At 32.9% G+C, this 25,654-nt stretch overlaps 3 protein-coding genes across 10 annotated transcripts in view; 1 reads left to right on the top strand and 2 right to left on the bottom strand.

Moving 5' to 3' along the window:
- Positions 1-410: 410 nt before the first annotated feature.
- LOC116338562 (xaa-Pro aminopeptidase ApepP-like) lies at positions 411-6,327 on the bottom strand. 3 transcript variants are annotated; one of them, XM_031763912.1, is made up of 12 exons: positions 6,198-6,327; positions 5,498-5,721; positions 4,859-5,012; positions 4,366-4,771; positions 4,152-4,247; positions 3,841-4,058; positions 3,486-3,757; positions 3,212-3,360; positions 3,014-3,141; positions 2,653-2,722; positions 2,302-2,582; positions 411-1,004 (listed from the first exon to the last, which is right to left on the bottom strand). In XM_031763912.1, the coding sequence occupies exons 2-12, from the start codon at positions 5,581-5,583 to the stop codon at positions 819-821; spliced, it is 2,046 nt and encodes a 681-aa protein (XP_031619772.1). In that variant the 5' UTR covers positions 5,584-5,721; positions 6,198-6,327; the 3' UTR covers positions 411-818. The 3 variants fall into 3 exon arrangements, with proteins under 3 accessions (XP_031619772.1, XP_031619774.1, XP_031619773.1); XM_031763914.1 differs by having other exon boundaries at positions 6,142-6,198; XM_031763913.1 differs by lacking the exon at positions 6,198-6,327 and adding an exon at positions 6,024-6,138.
- Positions 6,328-7,631: 1,304 nt separating this feature from the next.
- Positions 7,632-21,902, top strand: LOC116338435 (serine/threonine-protein kinase 32A). Of its 3 annotated transcripts, none has more exons than XM_031763678.1 (11): positions 7,632-8,836; positions 11,633-11,870; positions 14,382-14,437; positions 15,337-15,502; positions 16,084-16,154; positions 18,907-18,995; positions 19,102-19,139; positions 19,717-19,799; positions 20,291-20,333; positions 20,591-20,772; positions 20,838-21,902. In XM_031763678.1, the coding sequence occupies exons 2-11, from the start codon at positions 11,819-11,821 to the stop codon at positions 21,441-21,443; spliced, it is 1,386 nt and encodes a 461-aa protein (XP_031619538.1). In that variant the 5' UTR covers positions 7,632-8,836; positions 11,633-11,818; the 3' UTR covers positions 21,444-21,902. The 3 variants fall into 3 exon arrangements, with proteins under 3 accessions (XP_031619538.1, XP_031619539.1, XP_031619541.1); XM_031763679.1 differs by having other exon boundaries at positions 7,632-8,840; XM_031763681.1 differs by lacking the exon at positions 7,632-8,836 and adding an exon at positions 10,570-10,586.
- Positions 21,903-22,786: 884 nt separating this feature from the next.
- Positions 22,787-25,654, bottom strand: part of LOC116338434 (cadherin-86C) — a 51,957-nt gene continuing 49,089 nt past the window's right edge. For 3 of the 4 annotated variants that reach the window (XM_031763675.1, XM_031763676.1, XM_031763677.1), the window contains one exon: positions 22,787-25,642. In XM_031763675.1, coding sequence (XP_031619535.1) covers positions 23,110-25,642 — 2,533 coding nt within the window. In that variant the 3' untranslated portion in view covers positions 22,787-23,109. The remainder of the gene's footprint in view (positions 25,643-25,654) is intronic. The other variant, XR_004200894.1, reaches the window with a different exon arrangement.

The following is a 25,654-nucleotide window of genomic DNA, read 5'->3' as shown; positions in this document are numbered from 1 at the left end:
CTTTTCCATTCCATATTCATTTAAGAAATAGACTTGATACCTTCATTGTGAATTTCTATTTCATCTGAAGCGTGCAATGACGCTAACTTTTACGTCATAGCATTGCTTTGCACCGTATCCTGGCATTGTTCTTTTGTAGCCAAACGTAGGTCAGATGAACCTAAAATATGGATTATAGTGCTCAACTGAACGATAACAATAGCCAAATGTGGAAACCACAGCTTTTTGTTATGGATTTTAAGCTCAATTTAACTCATTCAGTATAATCGGATGACTCTATATGTCTTTCACTACTTTATTATCTACGTGAAAACTTTTCGGCTAACACTTTAACTAAGCTCAAATCGGTTATTTAACAAAATATAACCAAATTTTAATTAATATACCTATTCAACAAAACCAATTTCAACTATTTGCATTATTTAAATGTTTTTTTTTATTGCCGATTAATGGGTCACAGCTTTAACAATGTGTTTATAATCAAAATTTTGTTGAATGCAGGGTGGTACTTAAACCATTGTCGCACCGTTTACGTGTATGTCCAAACTTTGGTTGAGATTTTTTTCAACGAACACAGAAACGAAACGTCATACAGTTCGGTTAAATACAAAATAGGCAGTAGAACTTACAAAGCGGAAAGTACGATTTGGGCAGTAAAATCGTACAAAATAGATATTGAAAAAATATTGTACAAAATATGCGGTAAAATTTCACAACTAGTCTAATATTTATAATGGTGTCCGTCCCCTAGTTAATTATTGTAGATGATTTGGATGTATGTGTCGTTCATGAATTGGATATGATATGTAATGGCATCATCATTGTTCGGTTGGAGTTATGGTTGTCACTTGACTTTCAGGTGTTGTAATTTCATTGCAATCCTCCTTTTTCTTTGATATCGGTTTAGTTTCCTTTTCTAACCATGCAATAATATTCGAGTCGTCACTCAAATGTTTTTGGATATTTTCGAATACTCGCTTATGATATTTGTTCAACCATTCGACCTATGAAATAATTATAGAAATGGAAACATTTTGGTGGTGACAAAATTAGTTCACACTTTTCAGCTGGACATGTGTTGCGATTTAATTTAATGTATTTCAATTTTTGATTCTTGTTTATTGTAAACAAAATGTTGCCATATCAATATGCTAGGGGCAAATCGCACTTTCAAAAATGACAATTATGAACATTTATCGGCGGTTTCGTACCACTTTTTACAATTTTTGACCATTTTTGATAATATTTCACGAATATTTTTCTAAATTATTTTTTTCTAGATTTTTTGTGTTTTATTAATAAAATAATATTTTCGAATATTTTAAATTCTAATTTTTCTTTTGCAAAGAAAATGAATTTTTATTCAAAAAATATGTAAATAAAATACAAAATGGCGCACAATCACCGATAAATGTTCATAATTGTAATTTTTGAAAGTGCAATTTGCCCCTAGTCAATATGACATGCGATGCAAAATATGATAACCTATTCAGACGTAAATCATTAATCTATCAACTAGGCTACTACAGTGTTAATTGAAAAAAAAAAGTAGAACTGCAAAGTTTTAACATGTCCCAATTTCACTTAATATAAAATATTCTCAGTTTGGACAGCTACACAGAAACAAGTATTCGAGTACGCTTACTCGCACTTGCGGTGTTAGTAGAGACTTTACCCCTCAAAATGAGTTACGCACTCTATTTTACTCTATTTTTGATGTTAGTTTCATCGAACGTATGTGATGATACACTTAGCAATCATATTCGTTGGCGTATACACAGACTCATATGCACGCAACGAAACATAACTCATTGAACGCATGCGACAACGTACATATGTACTACACATGTATCTCTTTTTTCACTGTGATGCGTTTACTTTGATGAAACTAACACCAAAAATAGAGTTAAATAGAGTGCGTAACTCATTTTGAGTGGTAAAACCTCTACTAATACCGCAAGTGCGAGTAAGCGTACTCGAATACTTGTTTCTGTGTATGGATTGTGTTCATATAGCAGTAAAACTTTTTCTTTATTCTTGACAAATCTACCAGAGAACAGAGATTTGGTAAAGTTGGGTCCAGCAGAGTAAATTGAATAAAAAAAGTGAAAAAAGTATGTGCAAAAACATGCGTTCTTTCTGTTAAAATCTCATCAAAATAAATAAATAAATTAATTGAAATATGCACAATTGATGAAGTTAAAAAGCAAAATGAACAGAAGTTAAATGAAATCAAAAATGTCCGTCCTGAAAATGCGAGCACATACTATATAGGTAAAATGAAAGAAACGCAGAAATTACCTCTGATTCGCTAAGCAAATCTACATTTATCATTTTTGTTTGAATCGGAACCATTGTAAAATCTTCAAACATATACGCTCCATTTTTGTTGAAATACTCCGATGAATTTGGTACTTTAACGACTTGCAGTACATTGCCGATTCGAATGCCGAATTTTTCAGCCTCGTAATAACCGGGCTCGTTAGTTGTAAACATGTTTTCGCACATACCTGGTGGCTCATTTTTACTGGTTAACAACGGCGGATTTTCAAAAACATTTAAATATGTTCCGACACCATGACCTAACAGACCAGAAAGAAGCGTTTAAACTTGATTAAAAAAATAAACACAAAGTTTTGCTTTGTAGGTCACCTGTCGCATGATCATAGTCCTTTCCAATTTCCCATAATGAACGTCTTGCCATCGCATCAAAGAATGAAAACTTTAGATGAAATATAATGTTAATTTAAAAGAAATATTGTCGCGTCTATATTATTGTTTGTATAACTTATACAGTATAAGGCATAGGGATGAACTAACTGAACATGACTATTGGCGGCATGTACTCCGGTGACAATATGTGTAAGCGTTGGTGGTTGTAAACATCAAATTGTGTTAGTTTCACAAATAGCGCTTTGATTGTTTACACATTTCTTCACCATAAGGTACATAGCGCTGATATTCACATTTTTCGTTGCTTTTGTCAGTTCGTGCCTATAGTATAAGGACATACCGGTGCATTTGGCGGAAATACAGCTGTTGCCACTGATATAAAACCTTTCAAAACGCGTGTAAATGCATTTTTCTCATCAGGTGTTGGTCTGCCAAAATGTACTGTGCGCGCCATTTCAGTCGTTCCATCTAATCATATATAAATGGAATGTAATGAACCATGATAAAAACTAATTCAGACCATGTAAATTTTATTTACCTTTATAATGAGTTCCCGAGTCAATTAAGTAAATTTCTTGCCGTGTAATTTGACTATCGTACTGGTCTCTTATAGCGGCTTTTGCTATTGCAGCATGAGCGCCAACAGCGCTTATAGGTGGATAACTCAATTTGCGGTACATTTCATGACTATGACACAATTTATTTATGCGTTAATGCATATTTTTTTCTTTCAAATGCGATCACATTAAAAAAAACTTGTTACTGAAAAAATATGACTACTGAGATGAAAATCTCTTATTGGTTCTGTGTACCTTTTAAATTTGTCGAGTAGTTTTGTACCCTCTGTTTCCGTAATAAATTGATCATCGATTCCTTTGTCCAACTCATGTAAATACCTAACAATTGCCACACCATCTCGTTCGTGTGCCTCGCGCATCCCTTTTATTTCTTTTTCATTTTTAATTATTCGCATTGACCTTATTGGACTTTCGGCTTCGATTCTTCGTGATTCTTGAATAGTCGAATGAATCGCTTTACTTGGCGATGACAAAATTACTTTACCTCTCTCGTTTATGTTACGAAGCTTTTACAAACACACCATATATATTAAACGATTTTCAAAATTACGCACGTATCATAGGTAATTTACTAAAAAAAACTACTCACAGCTTTGCTAATTCCCACTATTATTTCATTAGATGCATATTCTTCAATTGCAATGTCTACATGTTCGGTGTTAAAGTGGTTGTCTATTTTATGAGCTTTGGCACGTTCTTTGTCCAATAAAAACAATTGCGGTTTAATTTTAATGTCGTTAAAAATAATTAGATATGAAAAGAATACAGCTGAATAGTCGATATCGCCACCTCTCAGATTGAGAAACCCTTTACAATATGTTTCCAAGAGGAAAAAAAAGAAATGGAATCGAATTGAAAACAACTTTGAATTGATTGATTTCATTTTGAATAAGCGCTTACAAGCTATGTCCTCCAAATTAGTTACAATCAACATTTCCGCTTTTTTTGCTTCTATTTTCGTTCGAACACGTTCCAATTTTGTTTTTATTATTTCGCCTACGATGAACAAAGAATTGCTTTATCAAATACACAAGCACATAAACATCATTTGTTGTGATTTTGTGACATATTAATATTCCGAAGAAAAAAATGGGATGCAACACAAAAATATTACCCGAAGAATTTGGGTCAATTGGTTCAAGTGCTGGTTTTTTATAATCGGGTTGACCATCCCATACAACATCGACGAGATTTTTTTCCACCAGCAGCGAATGATCACCGTTGGCTGAAAGATAATCATGAAGTGAATGAAATGCTTTTGCTTCAATTAAAAATGAATCGATTCCGACGCGTGAACTTTGTGGCAATTCTTTTGAAAGCCACTCGGCAATTGTTTGTATGTCTTGATTTCCCACTTCCATTACTGTCCATGTTTCTTTATCAAGTTGCTTCTTGGCCAGCTGGATATATCGACTGTCCGTCCAAAGTACGGCTTTATTCTCAGTTATCACAATTGTGGCAATTCCCGTAAATCCTGATACATATTGAACACGTTTATCGTGATCGGCTACATTTTCATTCTACCATTTGTTGTTATTGTATTTAAATTGAATTGGAAAATGTTTTTTAGATCGATTTGGTTTTTGTTTTGGAATTAATCCACTTACTTGATGTGCATCTACTGATGGTATTATATATGCATTAAGCACAGTGTTTACATGATTTACATCTTGCATCACTTTTCGTATGTTTGCTACAATTTTTGCCGATGTCGGTTCTCCTTTATCTATTTCTGGTGATATTTCATCATTTGTAATTGCTCTGTTTTGTTAGAAAAATGATAAAATATTCAAGTATTGTGAGTGGCGGACAATTAAAGAGAAAAAAATTTATGGCATTTTAGCAATCGCTCAAATTTCTGTTGTTCATTTTGCTATGTTTATCATTCAAAACCATTGGGATTGTCAGCAGGTATTTACGGTAGGTCATTTCATGTGATCTAAATTATGCAATAAGAAGATACTCAAAAGCTCTCGAATAAATGAACAACATGAAGAAAAAACAATTGATCCTTTGAACACAATGGTATAATGGATTGATACATTTTTTTTTATTTCAATTTAAATTTGATCGATTCTCAACAGAAATCCACATGTGAAATAGCACAAAATAATTTGACGTTGTGTCTGATTGATAAAAACAGCATGCATCAATTATTTGTACTGCACACTGTGTATTGCAGTGAGAATAAATTACGCAGGTATTGTTTGCGTGGTTTTATATAACATACAATTTAGATTTTTTACCTTGCAACTGCCAAGCTACAACTAACAATCGCGATGAGCAATGCGGCGCCGGTCAATATTAATTTTGTATTTGATGTCGTACTCATTCTCTTCACAATTCACACCCCGTTTAAAATTTAAATTGATTCGAAATCTCGTTTTCCCGACACTATCTTGTTTTGCCAGCCAACACTCCCTCTCTCGGTACTTTTGTTGTTCAACGTTTTAGCAAGTTACCGTATCCGCTGTGCATTTCATATAAAAACGAATAAATAAGTTTTTCAAATAAAATAAAGATTGAAGAAAAAAGACAGAATATCCATCAATGTAGAAGAAATACTTTCTATCGAAGTATATTAATATTGTATATTATACAACTTTTTGCAATTGCCTGAATATTAATAAAAAAAATTGAAATCAATCATTTTTAATAATCAACCGTTATGATTTAATTTCTTTTCACAGGTAAAATTGGATCGATAAAACCACAAAATATTTCATTTATTAAATATCTAAATGAAATTCAATTTATTTATTCAACATTTACCATTGTATTAATATCTCTAACATGAGAAACTTAACAAGTGCAACAGATTTAATATTCAGAGGTTTTTAAAATGGCAATTATCGCTTTTTTAAGAAAAAACAATAAAATAAACACAAACCAAACAAATATCAAGCAGAATAAAGAGAAAATAAAAATCGATTTTTTAACACTCACATTTGAATCTATTGCACAAATAAAATGAAATCGATAGTGGAAATATTTCTAATGTCAAACGGTAGATACGTGTCAGGTGAATGCGTTTCATAAAAATTCACAATTAAAAACGATACGTGCGTCAGAATTAGTACTTTTTTTGCCTCCGTTAATATTTAAGTATGGTCTAAATAACAATACACTTCGAATTCTTATCTTTAGCAATTTCATCATGTATAATCGGTATAGCATGACAGATATAGTATTTGATTCATCGCAACTGAATTATCGATAAGATTTCATTTGTCAATCATTTATTATTGTCTAATGATTTCAGTTGAATCGGTTGGTCATCAATTGATGACATCGTTATCATGGATATATATTAAAGTTCATGAATATGAAATGGAATGCAAAGAACCTTTAAGAGCCTTTTCGAAAATGACATAAAATATTTCAAAAATGAAAAACAAATTGCTGAATGTTTTTCAATTGTAATTTTAGCCAATTTTATGTGAAGCACCTTGAGTCTTTGTCACTACATCTGATTTTCCGTCAATATCTGATATGGTTTTTCGCAAGTGCCCGTTCAATAAAGTGATATTGATTGTTCATAATTTGGATACAATTTAACTCCACTTAACATAAACACATTGTACACCGGCATATGATTACCGATTGATAGCAACCAAATTTTAACGGCATGTGTTAAAAAAAAAGTGGATAAGTGAGTACGGTTTGTTTATGATGTAAATCGTCATCCGTGCACATTTTCTTTATGCGCGAATGGAAAATACTATAGTAGTAGCATATCCCATGAGGCAATCATCGAAAATTGTATTTATCAAACAAATTTCTATCCATGGACGTATAACAATATCGTTATTTCATTTTTTTTATAGAAATCTCGTCAATTTGAAACTCGTAAATAAAAGCCAAACAATATCATCACATTTGTATAGATATTGTTTTTGATTTACATTTCTTTCTTCATTTTCTGTGGAACAATCGATGAAACTGCGTTGTTTGCCTTCTCTTTTCGAAATATTATTTCCATTCGATGTTCTCTTCCCATTCATTGCTGTTCATTTAATCTTTTTTCTCTTTTTTTTTTTTTCTTTTATTGTCGGCTACTACTCAAGTGAACCTTATTGGATATCGTATCGTTGTTTAAGTTTAAGTGTGAATAACTGTTGTGTCAATCTAAACAAAAACCGGAATAGATGTTTCTCAATGAAATTCCCTTTTTGGCCGTTCATCCCCTCTCGTTGATCCGTTGATGTGTTCGTGTATGTGTATCGATGTATATTTTGTGTGGCAGTTCTATGGGTTGTTTCTAGCTTGTGTATGTGTGCACCGTACTCTCTGTGGATACAAAAAACAACATTTCGAAAAGAGGCATACAGTTTATGGAAACTCTTTGTGATTTTCCATATTCACTCCGTGGCTGACGCCAACTGGAACAAGCTGTTAAATCGCATCGTCTCGATTTTCGATATCGTTTGGTATTTTTGTGTCAAAAATACGTAAAGTAAAGAAAATGTGGTGCAAAGTGACTTTGATTTAAAAATTTGTTTTTCATCCGTTGTATTCGAACGAAGTAGCAAACAACGGCTGCAGCTGTATACAAACATTGTTTTGAAACTGTCCAGATAATAAAAAAAATAAATATTTAGTTTGTTTTATTTTTGTTTATGTTTTCGTCACCGGAATAAAGTCATTTGAATACTTTTTATCGAAACATTTGCTGTGGGCGTGTACATTTTACAATAAAATTGTTATCAGATATAATTGTCAGTAGTGGTTAGTGCAACAGAAATGTGTTACAGAAATAGTTCGGTCAAAAAATTTAAGAAAAAATAATCTTAAGAAATTACAAAATACTCGTGCATGAAATGAAACTAAAAAAAAAAACGAAATAGAATTAAAACAAATAAAGGAATGGAGAGAGAAAAAGTGTGTGTATGTACATGAGAAAAGATAGTCTGAATTATAAAATGATGGAAAACCGATTCAACTTTTCGGTATAAAATCTTGAAATTGTTTACACTTTCCGCTCCCTAGACTCGAGCGCACAAATATTGTTCAATTAATAGGAACATATTTATTCAAAGCAAGTGTTGCAAATTATATTGAGAGTCCAACGGTAACGTGTTGCTTAGCCACCTCTCTTCTATTACCCGGTGTGCGCAAACGAGTGGTATTTTTTTTAAAAAGGTGGAATGGAAAATTCGTTCGAATAAAAAAACAAATTGAAAATGTTATGCTCTTTATTATAAATAGAAAACGCGGACGCAAAGGCATTCTAGCGTATTTATTATTCTGTTTATTGTTTAAAGAGAAACAAAGCAAGAGCTGAATACTTATTGATTTTATGCGATGAACAAATAAAAACATCGTAATTTCATACGGTTATAAACGAGAGAAAGAAAGTGGGTGTGTGAGAGGGAGAGAAAAGCAAATTAATGTTCGGAGAGAGTGAGCAGACAGCCATAAAAAGACACAGTTCCGAAAGTATTGTGCTATTGTTTTTGTTGTTTAGAATTTCATTTGTGTTACTATTATTCCGAAGCATTGTAGTCGAGGCGCTTTCAGTTTCGCTACAATTAACACTCGGCGAACAAAGTGGTATCATCGCTGCTGCAACTGCAACTGTATTGGTGGGTATATAAGAAAATGTTGACTTGATTCCAATATTTATTTGGGGGAATGGGCACACGCGCATCAACTCACAAAACGTAATCCACATATGGAGTGTGTGTGTGTGTTTGTGAATTTTTTATGTATGTTTGTATGTTCTTTTGTCCACATTTTCGATTCCATTTATTTGGTTTCTTTTATATTATTACTGCCATTTACTTCGTTTGCTCTCCACTTTATTTCGTTTGTTAAATTATTATTATCGTCATGTTTGCTTCCTTGCCGTTTTTTCATTCTCTCAATTTATTTATCAATCGGTCCTTTTCTTCTGACTCTTAAGTCTTGACGCTTCATTCTTATCTTCCTCTCAAATTTGTTGCTTTTTCAATTTGCTCATATTTAAATGTACCTCTTGTCACATGGCCAAGAATAAGAATATGTATTGAACGCGACAACAATGATGACGACAACGATGACAATGATAGAAATGACGCTGATCCAAAAGAGTTGGATGTGATTGCTTCAACCATTTGTAAATACAATTGTCTGGCCCCCAAATCTATTCGATAAATTTTATTTCTCTCGTTTCTATACACTTCTGCTCAGCAAATACGGAATTATTTATTTGCTGCGAAACTGCTTCTGTACTTCAGAAAAGAGAATCGTTTTGTCACATAGTACCTAAGTGTCGGATGACATGTGCGGGCAAATGTTAAAGTTTTTTAAGCTCAAAAGAACGATGATGATGGTGTCACCATGATGGAGGATGATGGTGCGAGATGAAAAAAAAAATAGAAATGTGACAACAAACGATATGTATGACAAATTGTCGCCTTAAGCAAATGTTGTCGTGTTTAGTTAAAAGATAAATTCATATTAACAAGAACGCAGCAAAAGAGAGATAGTTTTAATCATCAAGACTCAACAGCGCAAATAACCCACTTATTATACACATTTTACAAAGAATTTTTGAAACATCATTCAAGAGCACCACCGAAAGTGATTTCATCGCATGCAGTTTATTTTTATAATTCTATTTTCATCATGAGACACATATTTCCTGATTTCATAAAATAAGTCTGCTCGTTTTTTTTTCGCGCTGATCCGAGCGATAAGACCTTTGACTTTTTCTATCTAATTGCCGAAAGCATTTTCAAATAGATGTCGCACAAAAAACTTTACACAACTTTTGATTTTAACGCAAGATTCACAAAAGAAATGGTTTATATTCGCTTGTTTCAAGCTCTTGAATAATCTATTCTCTCTCTTCCCGTCTATTTCTCATCGTTGTCGATTTCATATCACTTCTATAGACACTATAGTCTCGCACTGAATCAATATTTTCACAAGCTTAAAATTGTGTGTCACTGTTGTGTGCGATATGGTGGAAAAAAAGAGAGCGCAACTTGAAAATCACATTTTATGAAGGTGGATTGTCGTCTGCAGAGGCGTTCAGTGAGAATTGGTAATGAGGGTACTGAATTTTGTATAGTGATGAAAACGGGGTTTTTATCATTTTGGACCATTTTTGATGTCAAAATTCTTATATTTTTCAAATATTCTGTGTGCTGAATTTCATTGAATTTGGAGCACTTTAATTTTTTGTGATTTTTGGATATTTTTCCCCATAGCTCCCCAAATTTTCTAGAACACTCCAAATTCAAAATACCCCCAAAAAATGTGTAAGCTAAATTTCGACACCCTCCGATTATTAATTCTCACGGTACGTCCCTGGACTTCTGTTTGAGCTCTTCATAAATATTCAATATGGTATTGATAAAAATATCACGCTTCTCCTTATAAAGTCAAACATATAAGCAGTTTGTTCAAATACTTGCCTTTAAAATGATGTGAATGTAACGAGTGGATGAGTGTTTTTTTACATCTATCCTTCTCTATTTTCCATTATTACTGCATATAATTTTCTCAATTACCATTTCATATGTTTTTGTTATGGTTGTACTTTCGATGCAAACGATGTTCTATTAATTTTCGTTTTGAGAAGAACTTCCCTCAGCCAAATAATTATCAAACTGGTAGTGACTGTGACCGTTTTCGATTTTTTTCTTTATATTTAAAACCATAGCTGTCAACGAACGTTCGTTCGTTCGTTCGTAGAATTGTATTGCGTTCGTTCGTTCGTTCGTAGAAAATGAAATGTTCGGATTGTTCGTTCGTTGTTCGTACGAACACGTTCGTTCGTTCGTAATTTATGAAAATTTATTTTCTAAAATAAATAAATATTGTGATACTAAATGTAAATTGGAAAAACCTTAAATCTATTTTTCCCGCTTTTCCGATGAGAAATCGTGAAAATAAGCAAAATTGACTCCCGTAAGAAAGAAAAATTCACTTTTTTTGTGTATTATACCCAGTCTCCGATTTTTTTTCGTCTTTTCGACCGTCTTTCTGCTGTTACATGGCAACCTTATATGAAACTCTCGGAGACTGGGTATAATACACAAAAAAAGTGAATTTTTCTTTCTTACGGGAGTCAATTTGGCTTATTTTCACGATTTCTCATCGGAAAAGCGGGAAAAATAGATTTAAGGTTTTTCCAATTTACATTTAGTATCACAATATTTATTTATTTTAGAAAATAAATTTTCATAAATTACGAACGAACGAACAATCCGAACATTTTATTTTCTACGAACGAACGAACGAACAAAAAGACCAAAAAATATTCTACGAACGAACGAACGGTTCGTTCGTTAGTGTTCGTGGACAGCTATGTTTAAAACATTGACTCAATCGTAACGCAGTTGATAGCATTTTCTCACAGATTTCTTGATGTTGGACTTTTTTTTTGTCAGGCAACATGTAAGGAGTGGATAAAACATCTAAGCCAATAATACTCTTTGCTTCAAGACGACAGTCGTTAGATACATCAATCTTAGTTTGAAATACAGAAACCAGCAAGTGGTGTGAGGAAGAGAGATTGAGAGAGGGTGAGGAGTGGAGAAAAAGGAATAATCAGAAAAATCGATTTAAAAAGAGCTATGGGTGCGAATTCATCGCGTACGTGTGCCGCTTCACTCTCAGACGATGATGGTAAGTCAATAAATATTGCACTTCAACAAAAGCATTTGAAAAGACTTTAAAATCTATAAAGACATCCGTCGCCTGATTGACGTTACTCGCATTTGAAGTGTTTGAATGCGTATTGCCTCTTCCAACTTTTCTTATTGACACACTTACTATAGCCAGTTTTTTTCCTTCTCGCGGTCCTTTTCGAACTTGAAACAATTTTCTATTAAAAAATAAAAATATTTTCATTCGATAGAAAGTAAGTACATTAGATTCATTAGATGTACTCGAACTGAAAAGTGTTGCTGGATGAGAGAGAGAGATACATGGAAAATCAATGTTATGAAAGTAGATTGACTGGAAAAGCAATTTATTTATATGCCTAATTATAGAATATCTTAAGTGATTCACGATGGAAGCGAATTGGAAAACGTACGATACAATTTGGACATGAGTGGCTAGAGTATATTCATAACGTTGGATTATATCGATTAAATTCATTAAATTTGTATATTTGCAATAATAAATAACGAAAGCTTTTACCATATATACGATAACTTGTAAATAACGGAAGCATGTTGTTCAAGTGTGCGGAAATTGATTTGAAGGTAATACTATGACAAAGTTTGAGCACATAAACAAAGCTATTATTAAATCATTTCTAAGGAAGTTTAGTTTAGGTTTATCAACTGTTGTTATGAATTCATTAAATTTTATACATGGTGGAGAAAAGGTATGAATCATAGATTAAAAGTTCATCTGATCACCGTTAAAAACCATATCTTTTCGATATGAAACTTAATTATATTAATTTTAGGATTTGTAATCGGGGAAGAATTGTAAATATATAAATAAATAGTTAAATATCCAATAGTTAATGTTCAAATTGCAACTCGAATATAATGAGTAAAAAACGTATAAAAATATATCTCATTGGGTCGCTTGAGAAAACAGTATTATGATTAGACACTAATGACAAGTTAGAAAAATGTTAAGGATAAGAGTCGCTTAAGGCTAAGAGTCGTGGACATGGACATTATTTGACATTTTGCACATTTTATTGATAGGAACAGATGGATTAATTCTCAAGAATATGTCGTTGTTCAAGTTTCGTTCATTTTGATTCCGAGCGATTTCAGTCTTCAGTGATGGGCAATGGATGTTATTATGCAGCAAGTCGGATATAAATAAAAGTGAATCATTTATACGGTGCCTTTGAAGTGCATATTTTATAGTTACTTGCCACCTGTTCGTTTAAGCACACTGAGTGTGACCGCCACACGGCGCATCACACTTTCATTTACATTTAGTGTTCGGTTGTATTTGTGAAATCACTGCAGATGATAAAGTATTATTTTTATCAAATGTGGTAAATTGAACAATTTACGTATTTTCATTAGTAAAAAAATATTGAAATATGATTATGAAGGATGAAAAATGAAGCAAATGGTAATTATACCTACACTCCAATATACTAGAGTATATTGAAAATGTAATGCGTCAAACGACAAAGACGGTTGTGTGCTTATTTTCTGTAGAAAATGTGCACTCAACGATGAAGACCGACACATCAAATAAAATTGTGTTGTGTAGAAAGCATGCATTCAACGATGACGACCATAGATAAATGGATAGAAATAGATAGCTGAGAATGAAAATGACTTAAGGTATATCTCCTGTTCTCTCACGCACAGAAAATCCCGTATGCGGGAGCAAAAGGTGTCGATATCTCGAGTCATTTTCATTCTCAACTACACATATATATGACATGTATGGGATCTTCTGGGAATTCAATAATATGCTATACTAATTCACTTGAATTTCTGCCAAATTGAGAACATAGAGTTTAGGAGCTGTTGTTATGAGGTTTAAGTTTAAATTGTCATGTTATAAAATTCAATCCAAAGATCAAAATCGAGTTATTCAACCTGAATGCGACAACTGACGCAATTTTGTCGTCGTTGAGTCGGCCAAAAAAAAACGATAGGTTTATTCAAGAATATTGTTCGGACTGTAATTTGATCAACATTAAATCATTTGATGCTGCTGAAAAGGGAGAGAAAAATAATTGACATCAAGATGCAGGAGAAAGGTCAAGTATGTTGGGATCCAATCCGACAATTTATTGTTGCTATAACAATATACTTTTAAATATTTGTTATAAACTCATTCGAAACTTTTATCGCCTTTAATTAGATTTTTAGATATATAAATCCAAATAAATTTAAAAAGTAGAAAAACTATGAAAAATTTGGACCTATTAGGTTCTGTCAAATGTACACATTTATTTACATCATGAAATTTCAAGAGAATGGAATAAAAAAATATTACAAGGAATAAACAATTTTTTTGTGCCATGGACTCAGAATAGAAGTACAAAAAACTGTAAAATTAGAAGAATTACAAGAAAAATGCCAAATTGCATGATGTCATTAGTATAGATAGTCTGTGTAGCGTGTCATATTATATGTGCACGTTCTTTGTTCAATATACTAATCAAATATAAATATTTTTGTGTTTTCTTGTTATTTCCAGTGAATTTCGATTCATTTCAAATATTGAGGGCTATTGGGAAAGGTAGTTTCGGTAAGGTAAGTTTTTTTTCATCGGTGTGGATGGAATGTTATGCTCATTGTTATTTGGGTGGAATAAACTATTGAGAATATTCAAGGCTTAAATTAATGATAGAAAAGGAGTAAATAAATCTAGAGTGAAAATGCAACTGAATCATTTTTTTTTTTTTGGTTTTGAATCTAACAGCTATCCTTCAAATTTCTTCCGAAATACACGAAAGCAAAATCTAATTTACTGATTTCAAATTAATTTTATACTGAAATTTATTTAAACTTTTCTCTTTTACCACGTCTTTTAGAGAATAAAATCTTGTCTAGTTTTTATAATTTGGTTAAAAATAAAATCCATTTATAAAAAAACAGATGACAGTCATTGCTTGGCAATTTGAAATCTGAAAATTATTTCATGTTATTTTTAAAAAAAATTGAGGACTGTCTTTAAGATTCAAGCATAAATTGAATTGTAATTTACAGAAACACAATTTGTCAAACACCCAGCATCGCTGTAAACAAGTGCACCGTTATAAATATGAGTGAAGAAAATCAAATGATAAATACAAAATAAATAGTTTAATGAGTTTCAAGAGACAGAAGGAACGACCAAACTGCTATACAATAAAGTCTATGTAAAGAATTTGGTATGCTTCGTTGGTTCTTTCATAAATTTTGATTTTGTGCTCATATTTATATTTCCATGGGATTCTTTCGAAGGTTTTTGTAACCAAAAAACTTGTTTACACGTTTCATAAAATTCAACTCTACATCCCCATTAACTACAAACTATATTCGCCACTCTCCATCTATTAAGTACAATTTTCTTCTTTTTTTCTCTCTCTCTCTCTTTTAACATTTGCACGTCGATGTTGTTTTCAACGTTGTCTTCGGGTCGATGTTTATTTACTCATCTACATATATAGGTGTGCATTGTGCAGAAACGGGATAGCGGTCGATTATTCGCCATGAAATATGTGAGTCGTGGTGTTTTAGATGGCAAAGGTGCTTTAGGTGGTGTAATTAAAGAAGTTGAATTACTATCGTCGCTCGAACATCCTTTCCTAGTCAATTTATGGTTTTCATTTCAAGGTAAAGGCTTTTCTACAAAGTTTCATATTTGAAACATCATTAATTTAATTGATTTCACTCTTGCTTATGTATCTATATTAAACAATGTGAACAAGTACAAATAAACAGAAAGAAAAAATGTGGTATTTTCAATTCAAGTTTGGTAGATATAATATAAAATCAACCAACAACGAATTGAATTTACATCTCTGAGGCATATTTTTCTGCTTCATTACATTTACCAACTTTTCGAAACCACAGATGACACTAGCGCATGAATTTGGTGAATCTAATGAAGGAAGTGGTAAAACTTATTCAACTGATAGTCTCTTTTGAAAAATATGCCTCAGAGATGTCAAAAATGGTAAATTTAATTCGTTGTTGGTTGATTTTATATTAAATCTACCAAAATTGAATTAAGAATACCACATTTTTTCTCTCTGTGTACTATATACGCTGCATATTGCATTGCAATATTGCAATTTAATTTTATAAAATGATTTTCATTTTCTTGCCGTATACACGATTTTTTTTCTCGTTTCATTTGAACATTTAAAGTTTATTCACAAAAGAAAACTTAAAGAATGTTTTTATTTGAATAGATGAAGAGGACTTATTTATGGTATGCGATTTATTAACGGGTGGTGACTTACGTTATCATTTGATGCAACAGGTACGTATTTATAAAAACTGGAAATCTCATAATTACCTCGCCTTTGTTTCACTCTTATTCACGCGCGCGCGGCTTTGGAATTGAAGTTCCCATGGGGCGGAAATGAATGAGACGAAATTTTCTCTCTCATGGGCGCAGCCATATTGAAAATTTTGTATGCGCTTATATGTAAAATTGGTGGCGCCACTGGTATATTTGATGGAAAAAGAAGAACATGTTTGAGTCTCACTCGTTTATATGTAAATTACATAGGCATTTCCAGGCCATGAGAGTTCCACAAAAACAACTTACCAATACATAAAAGTGCGGAAATTAAGATTCAAAAATATATATTTTTCATAGGAATTTCCAAATTCTTAAGGATTTGGAGATTACAAAAAAAATTTGAATGATTTTTGATAAAACCATCATCTTGATTTGAGCCATTTCAATGCAATTGAAAAAGATCCGAATTAATCAGATTTGAGTTTGGTTGAGATATTTTTTCGTTTAAATCTCTGAAAAAAATCTCTGAAAACAGCAAAAATAAATATTTTGAAAGAAAAAATCGCAAAAAACAGATCGAAAATTGCTGATCTGACAATTTATGAAGCAAATATTTTTGTATGTTTCGTTCGATTTATTTTTCGATTGTTTCGGCCAGAGAAATAGCACTTTAGCTTAAGTGTTTATATTCAAATTGATTAAATATATCAAGGGGGTAATTGGTGATTTTTTAAAAATCAAGGGGGTAATTTTTGAGCCGCTTTTCAGGGGGGCTAATATGGGCCCTATGGACCCGCGTCAGAATCTATGGCCCTATTTCGTGAGACACCCTGTATAATCTACGGTATCTACACGAAAAATACAGACACAGTGTGACTGTGTACGTGCGGGACTTGATACACATATACGTCGCGACATACCGTAGATTCTATTTGAGACGCACACAGTTCTAGCGCTGTGCAGTTGCGTTGAATATCCAGATATTCTAAAATATCTCGGATGGATATCCATCCGAAATATATAGACTGCTAAAGGCAAAGCACGACGACAATGACAGCTGGGCAACGCAGCAACTTCATTATGGTTATCACTGTTTATGTTAGGTGGCACAAATTTCTACCATTTTTGATTCGGGCGATCGAAATTTGTGCAATTTTTAGTTTCGCTGGCAACCGCACCATGGCGCTTCTGTCAAAGTTGCTTGTCATCGTCGCGCTTTAGGTACATCATAATTACTAGTTAAGTTAGTTGTATATTTGGAACGTTGTATTGCGTCATCAGTCCATACTGACAGTAAAAAGAGAGGAATTTCTGCAACGTTTTGAATGTTCAAATGTATATTAAGTTTTTATTCACAGTACACAGAAAAATTATCTATAATTTATTTTCGTCACAAAATTAATATCAGTTTTGTGTTTCACATTTTGGTTTCGTCACTCGCTTTTCACCTCGTCAGAGGTTTTTTATTTGATACTATCTACAAAAATACTAAAACCAATTCACTTTCATACAAATTTATTTAAAAAAATTCATTCGAAAAATTCCGAACCTTAAATCGAGCGGGGTGAAAATTAGGAGGGTGTCAGCCAAAGTGCCAGAACAAAAGTTGTGACTCTGGATCAGGCCTACAAAAGCCGCACTAAGGGTTTTTTACATTTTCAAAAATAAAAAATCGATGCACCCTAATCTTCACGTACAAATACAATCAAATTGAAAAGCATTTAAATGCGACTATTTTCTACCTCGTAAATTACAAAGTCTTCTGATACATAGTTATCTCTTTCCTTTTTATTCAACTTTGATTATTCTATTAAAATCATATAAATAGTTGGAACATAGTTTATCCATATATGGGTTTCTTAAAACTTCTTACCAATGTCAAAAAGTTCTGTAAAGAAAATTTTATGAAAGTAAATCAGATTTAATGAATCAAGTATATATGTACTCTTTTTTGCACGATTTATTTAACACTCAAAATTTATTGGCTGTAAAGAAAATTCAACGAACTTCATTTCACCTTTATTGAATAATACTGTATTCCAAGTTACAATTTACCACATTTATGTGAAATTAACGTTGAATAGAGAGAAAGAGAGTATGGAATATGTATTACCATCGCCTCGAAATAAAGGATTTTCCATCCATGATGATCCACACATGCCACGTGGCATACGTATTATTTTCATCAAATGAATATGCAGAAATTTTCGGCACGTTCTTATCTTTCACATTATTAAGTCGACAAAAATGGTGGAATTTAATTTATTTTTTTTTTTTCATCGCAAATTATATGCGAACATATGTATGACACCCACATTTTGACGCATTTTGCGCTGTGAATTTTTACCAGAAAATATATTGAGCTGACTATTCATTTGAAATGAGACGAAATAGCACGCTATTTGGTACATTTTGATTTTGTGACAACAAAAAATTGTATCCTCAGCATGTGAACTCGTGAACTCAAAAATAGAGTTCTATTTTGGTATTTTAGATGTCTGTATTTGAGTGCCATTTCGTCTCATTTCAAATGAATATTCAGCTCAACATATTGTCTGTTTTATACACGAACATCGATTTTAATTAAGTTCGAATAATTGAAACAACACATTAACGGTTTGAATGCGTGGTATCAATATTTTATGTATTGCGTTCATTAAGAACATAAATAATCGACATTAATGCAAAAATCAAAAGAATTTTAATGAAATTTACTTCAGCCCCTACCGATTCATATTCGTATTAAATCCATTTTCGATTGCTATAGGTGGAATTTTGTGAAAAAAGCGTATCGCTATTGGTGTGCGAACTTGGTTCAGCGCTCGAATATTTACGACATCAACGTGTTATTCACAGGTAACTTTTAACGATGCCAAGAAGAAAAAACCATCTAATTTATCATCAAGATAATGTTAATGTGAATCATATTTTATTATTCTTTTGAATTCCATCTTTATTTTAGGGATTTAAAGCCAGATAACATTTTATTGGATGAGGAAGGTAAGTATCATCAAAGTCAACGAGCATAGGCACATATTCATCTACATAGATTTTAATGTGGTCCGTGGTCACAACATAGATGAATATATCAGATCATTCGACCGTCCGTAATATCTTATTCTCACATCTAAATAGCTTGAGGCTAAAAGAAATATTATTATTCTGATTCACTTCAAGTACAATTCATGTTCAATGTACTGTGTATTTTTCTGTTGGCTAAAGACCAGTTCGATTTAATTTGGCGACAGAAAACTTTACTCGGTGTGCGAGGCAAAACCGTATATTGCGTGTATTTTGTTTTTGTTTTGAGTTTGAAATTCATGAGAATCATCAACGAATTTCAGTGGAACATTTTCTTTTGCGGTCCCCATAATTTTTCACAAAAGTACACGAAAAAAGCAGTCGCGTCGAAAAGACATCGAAATCATCAAATGTAAATATTAATATATACGTAGCGCCTATTGAGATGTTATGTGCACGACTACAGCAAATTGACAGTAGACGAACGGATATACATTTTATGATGTAATGATTCAATATTGAAATATTTTCAAATTCTGTATTTTCTGTTATTTAGGTCACGCTCATCTAACAGATTTCAATATAGCAACTCGTTTACAAAGTGATGGATTCGCTTGCAGTATGTCTGGGACAAAACCGGTAAGTTGGATGAAATGTACATTGGAAATTGTAGAGCAAATACGCAACCCTTATATTGAAGTTAAAATAATTGACAATAGCAGACATAAGCTACTCACATGGAAAAACCAGTCTCAATGGCATATGTTATCTGAATACAAAATTTGATTTTAACCATAAGCAGAATGTGTTGGGGTGCCAACAATCATTTAATTTTCCTTTGTTTTACATACGAACCTGTCTGTCAGTCTCATTTACCATTGTTTTCCTATCTAATTCACATTTTGCTTGTGGTTGTGACATTTTTGTAAATAGAAAATAACCATAACTGGGACTGTGACCGTAAGGTGTTTGTTTAATATTGTGAACAAAAAAAGGACAGAAAACTCGGTCGACAAAATATGGTTATGGGTTTCAATTGTTTGAAAAGCGAAAAACCACTTTGATTTCACATGTTTATGCCGATTTCTGTTCATTTTGAATCTATTTGCTTTATTTCATCAATTTTATAGTACATTGCGCCGGAAATTTTTATGGTAGCCTTGGATGAAATGGGTAAGTAAATAGCATCGTTAACAATCTATAATTAAATTTCGATATAATATTCAGCAATTAGAATTATTTAACATAATTGTGACGATTTTAAATGACACGGTTCATGCGTTCATACAATTTAATATTGGAGTCAAACATTCAATTATCTGTTAAGACAATTTAATAAGAAAATCTAGTTAAATGCCAAAATCGTTTATTTCTTGACACTGTTATATTATTTAATGAGGTTTCGATGTTTCGCATTCAAACATTCATAGCTGGCTACTCGTATCCGGTTGATTGGTGGTCGCTTGGAATAGTTGCATATGAAATGCGTGCTGGTAGCCGACCCTTTGTTATTCACTCAACCACACCAATAGATGAAGTCAGAGATATTTTGTTTACAGAGCCATTATTTCCAAGACAATGGAGCACAAATTTCATTGAACTCATACGAAAAGTACGTAAAAAATCTATTTATGCGAAATATTTTTAATTAAAATTCAATTTATCTTATATTTTTAGCTACTGAATGTGAATCCAGATGATCGAATTAGTTCGCAAATGGAATTGTCACATACACCATTATTACGTAACTTGGACTATCAACAGATTTTAAAAAAGGATATAACGCCACCATTTAAACCACCAACTGATCATTTGAACTGTGATCCAAGCTTGGAGCTGGAAGAAATGATAGTAGAAACAAAACCATTGCATAAGAAAAATAAACGTTTAGCCAAACAAAGATCAGCACAAAGAGATTCGGCCGAAAGCAGTAATGCCGAAAGTAATTTTATTAAAGAATTTATAGTTTATAATCGTTGTAAAGAACTTGAACGAAAGGCGATGGAATTGAAAGAAAAAGAATGGCAAGATGAATTAAATGCATTAATGGCCAATTCAGAAGTTAAGAATTTATGTAGCATTAAAGAAGCGACCAATGAACAAATGCAACCACACGAGGATAACATTCAAAACGGACAAAATCGATTGATTTCGGCTAAATCAATCAAAGCAGTGGTACAACAAATAACCGACGAAACAATTACGAAAAGCATTCAAGCACCAACCGCGATTGATTGTGACACCATTGATTTTATTGATCGAACACCGTCACCAAAAGCATAGCGCGTATCTCTTACATCACATCACACTCATCAACATACAAGCAAATTTACCGATGAGATTACCGATTTTAAATACAACATATTTCTATTTGATGCGATACTATTGATGTCCCGAAAGCTTATCCAAACAATTACTACGTATACTTTTATCTACTGCAAGTACCAATTTGAAAATCTTATGCATTATTTTGACTGAATCCGTATCTCAAAAATAAAAAAAAAATTGTATATACATTAAATTTATATTAGCGAATATTTGTAATCGTGCAATTGACTATGTAAAAATGTTTGCAAAAAACTATTTTCGACTTTGTACAATTTTAACGGAATGTATTTGGGAAAGATCCCAACTGAACTTTACCCCCTCCCACACACAGAGCCTATCACTTGTTCCTCTTTTTTTGAATCAAATACGTTTTAGCGACTGCTTCAGCAGCATAAATAAACTATACGAAATAAATTTGTGCTTTGTTTTATCTTCATCTTTTTAATGAGGCGAGTCCAAATTCGATAAGCGACAGTTTAAGCGTATATTTGAAAAACTGAAATAGCATTTTGAAAAAATACCATGGGTTGTATTTTTTGGACGGCTTACTAGTCAGAGGATTTAATTGAAATATTTCATAGATTAAATCGGCGAGGTAAGATAAATTTGGGGTGAAAGTACCACTTCAAAACAATGATTTTTTCTTTATCTGTTCTAAATTTTATATTTTAAATCCCAATATTTGCAGCTGCTTAATTAATAATTTTAATCGTTGTAAAGACCTGGAGTAAAAGCAAGGGAATAGAAATCTATTAAATTGCTGAAGAAAATTATTTCAAAAATAATGTGAAATGATCCTAACTTACGTTCAAATGTCCATTTTTTTAAGGAAAAAAAGTCATGAACTTCACCGAAGACACGCGAAATGATTTTCCAAGATTTTCGACGAGCTTAATTTTTGTACTTGCCCACCAATACCTGCCCTATCTACATACATTCAACAGAATAAAACAATCTATTCATATAGTTTCGATTTTTTTTTTAAATTTATTTCTAAATATTTTTCTCCTAAATTAAATTCATTGTAGTAACATCAATTTATTTACAATATAATGTTTATCTTTTTAAATTTTTATTCAGCATATTAACCGTTGCTCTGGACGAATGCTAGAAGGCCACATTTCTATGTAACATTTTAATTTTGCGGCCAATTGAAGAACTGATTGTATTTAACCTGGATTTCTGATAAAATATTACTAATTAGAAAATAAAAATAAAAATCTTAGATCCAACATCGTTTATCCGATGCTTTGCCTAAATACATTTCGTTATCTAATTTTGAAAAAAAAAAAAATTTAAATTGGTTAAATTTATGGCAGTTTCTGGATATTTCAAACAATTTATTTACATAAATATATAATGGAACGCTTTGCGTATAATTAATATCATCCGGCGGTCCACGAGTTAATTTAATTTAAAAAAATAGCTTTCATTTATGCATGCACTGAGATATTATGTATGTGTATGATCAAGAGCTGGGCACGAACGTCAACGATTGACTATAATCGGTCGTTCGTATAAATTTTATTTTATTTGTCGTTCGTTGGTTGAACTGTTCGTGGGCAGCTTTGTTATGATCTGTATTTCATGTCAAGTGAGCGAATGTAAAATTATAAAAAATTCAAGATACTTGTGGTGAATCACTTTCTGATTGAATTTTACTGATTTTTGCTTCGTCATAGGCAATGGTGAAGACACTCTTTTTATCAGCGATGGGATTCCGTTTGCCCAAGCTATGCAGTAATGAATTCATTGCAATGCCCGAATCATGATCATCTTCCAATGTTGATGCATTCAATTGCTTTGAAGCATTTTGATTTGAATTGATTTCACTTTGAGATGAATGACGTGATGAATGCTCTTTTACTTCATGTTCGTGTATTGGTGATGGTTTCGGTTTGGCTTTATCTTGAATCTTGCTCTTTCTGCTACTTTCAATGCTTGCCAATGGCGGCGTTTCCGGATACATATAATGCGGAAGTTTTGTAGGTGGTACAGGTATGTCGGGTGCACCGTGATACTCATGTTCATAACGATGCTCCGAGTATTGTAACAGCGGATGATTGGTATCGATTTGAGATTTTTGGGCAAACGATTTATTTTTCTTCACATCTTCCTTTAACATTCTAGCGCCTTTTGGTGGTGGTGCCGCTGTTCGTGGCATTGGATCTGGTTTTGTGGTCGTTTCATTAGAACGTTTTGATTTAATGCGCTTCTCAATGCCGCCCACCATTTTTTTATTTCCAACTTTACTCTTTTCCTTTTCATTTCGGTAATCGTCTAATCGCTTTTTTTCCAAGTCACTTTCTTTTGATTTATTGTAATACCATTCCATGTATCGAGGCGCTGATGTCACATGTTTCGAAACTTCGAATCCATCGTCTCGCATGCAATTTATTAAATCGGCTTCACTTTGTGCAACCACACGACGGGCATGACGATGTTGTAATGGTTTTGGTGTTTTAGTTTTTGTTGGACGATACGGTGGCTCGGATGTGGTTTGACGATGACGCGTTTCTCGATCCTGATCAGTTTCGGTCTCTTTGCGTGACGTTCGTTTTGAGGCTGGCGTTGATGCGACACTATGAATGTATCGTCTTCCATCCGAATCATAATAGCCAGCTGCTTCCTTGGCCTCCGTTGAAGAGCCTTGTCGTGAAAATATTACATTTCGATAGTTTCGTTGTTTTTCCTGTCTACTCATTTCTTCAATATCCGAATATTCTTCGAGACTGTCAGCTGAATAGTTATTTCGTCGTATGACAATTTCACTATCCGATTCTAAATTCGCTTCATCGCTGTCCTCATAATATTCAATACGTTTCGAATGATCCTTTTGAAATTGTTTACGTCTTTCCGAACTATTCATATTGTATTCCGGATGAAATTCATCAAATGAATCCGATATTTCCATCAGAACGTCCTTTTTTAGACCGGCCGATTGTCCACTTTTTTGTTTGTGTCCATGTTTATGGGGTGATTTTTCGTTTTTTAATCGACGTAAAATGCTGGTCTTTGTCTCAAAATAGGTTCGTGGCGGTGATTGGCCAACGAATTCTTCGCTCTCTTCTTTGATTGGCGTGCGAATTTTTCGCTTAATTTCTTCAACCATAACCACACGTTTTCGTGGTTTATTTGACATTCGATATCTGGTTTTCTTTTTATGCTTCTTTCGTTTTATCCAATAGACACCTTCGGGACTATTTGGTGGACTATAACGAATATACTCAAATTCATTTTCGGACATTGAGTCATCGTTTTCACTGCGTGCACGTCTTCGTGTCGGTTTCATTGATACGAAATCAGTTTGTGTGCCCGCATCGCAATCGGTTTGTGTTGCAATTGCCGTTGAATGTCCCGGCAGGCTTTGAGTTTCAAGTGCAATCTCTTGTTGACTATATTTCTCTTGTAATTTCTCTTTTTCTAATAAAATTTGACGCAACAATGCATTTTGTTGTTTTAACGAATTTTCCAATTCTTGTTGAATCAACGATTGATTCGAATATGCATGTTGTAGCTGTGCTTCTGGCACACTTAAATTCGGTGCCGTTTGAGCCGAATTTGTGTGTATAATTTTTTGTTCTGGCTGTTGATCGGTTTGTGAATAAATCATGCTGCCCGGTTGTGATTTGTTCACATAAATTTCGCTGACATGTTGAGCCATTTGCATATCGTCGCCAATTTTTTGTGTTTGCATTGTTGGCACAATTTGATAATGCTCACGAATTATATGTTTGCCATTGACTTGTTCGTCAATGAAACGTTTCATGAGAATATCTTTGCCACCATTTTCGACCATTATGTATTGAGGCTGTTGTGGTGGAATATTCACGTAAATATTTTCATCATCATTTTTACCGCGTGTTATCAATCGCAAAATTTCGGCATTGCCCTCTTTTATGAAATACTGATCACGATTATTCGTTGGTTCGTCATCTTGTCGTTTTGGGCTGGAACGTGTTTCGTAGCCAACATCACTGCCTCGATCGATTTCATGACGTCGCATCGAATCCATGTCGTCAATATGCTTGCTCTTTCTTTGTTCAAATTCTAAATCCGTATCGTCCGCATATCCTTCTCGTTCACTTATTAAATTAGTACGGGAACTATGGAATTGAGTTTCTTTGGCTGCTCTCACCTCTTTAAAATTATTTCTATCGAAACCG

Source organism: Contarinia nasturtii, unplaced genomic scaffold (assembly GCF_009176525.2).
Source record: "Contarinia nasturtii isolate CC-2019 unplaced genomic scaffold, AAFC_CNas_1.1 Cnas_scaffold_414, whole genome shotgun sequence".
NCBI lineage: Eukaryota > Metazoa > Arthropoda > Insecta > Diptera > Cecidomyiidae > Contarinia > Contarinia nasturtii.
The sequence above is the reverse complement of the archived record's forward strand: the minus strand, read 5'-3'. Positions and strand labels throughout refer to the sequence as shown.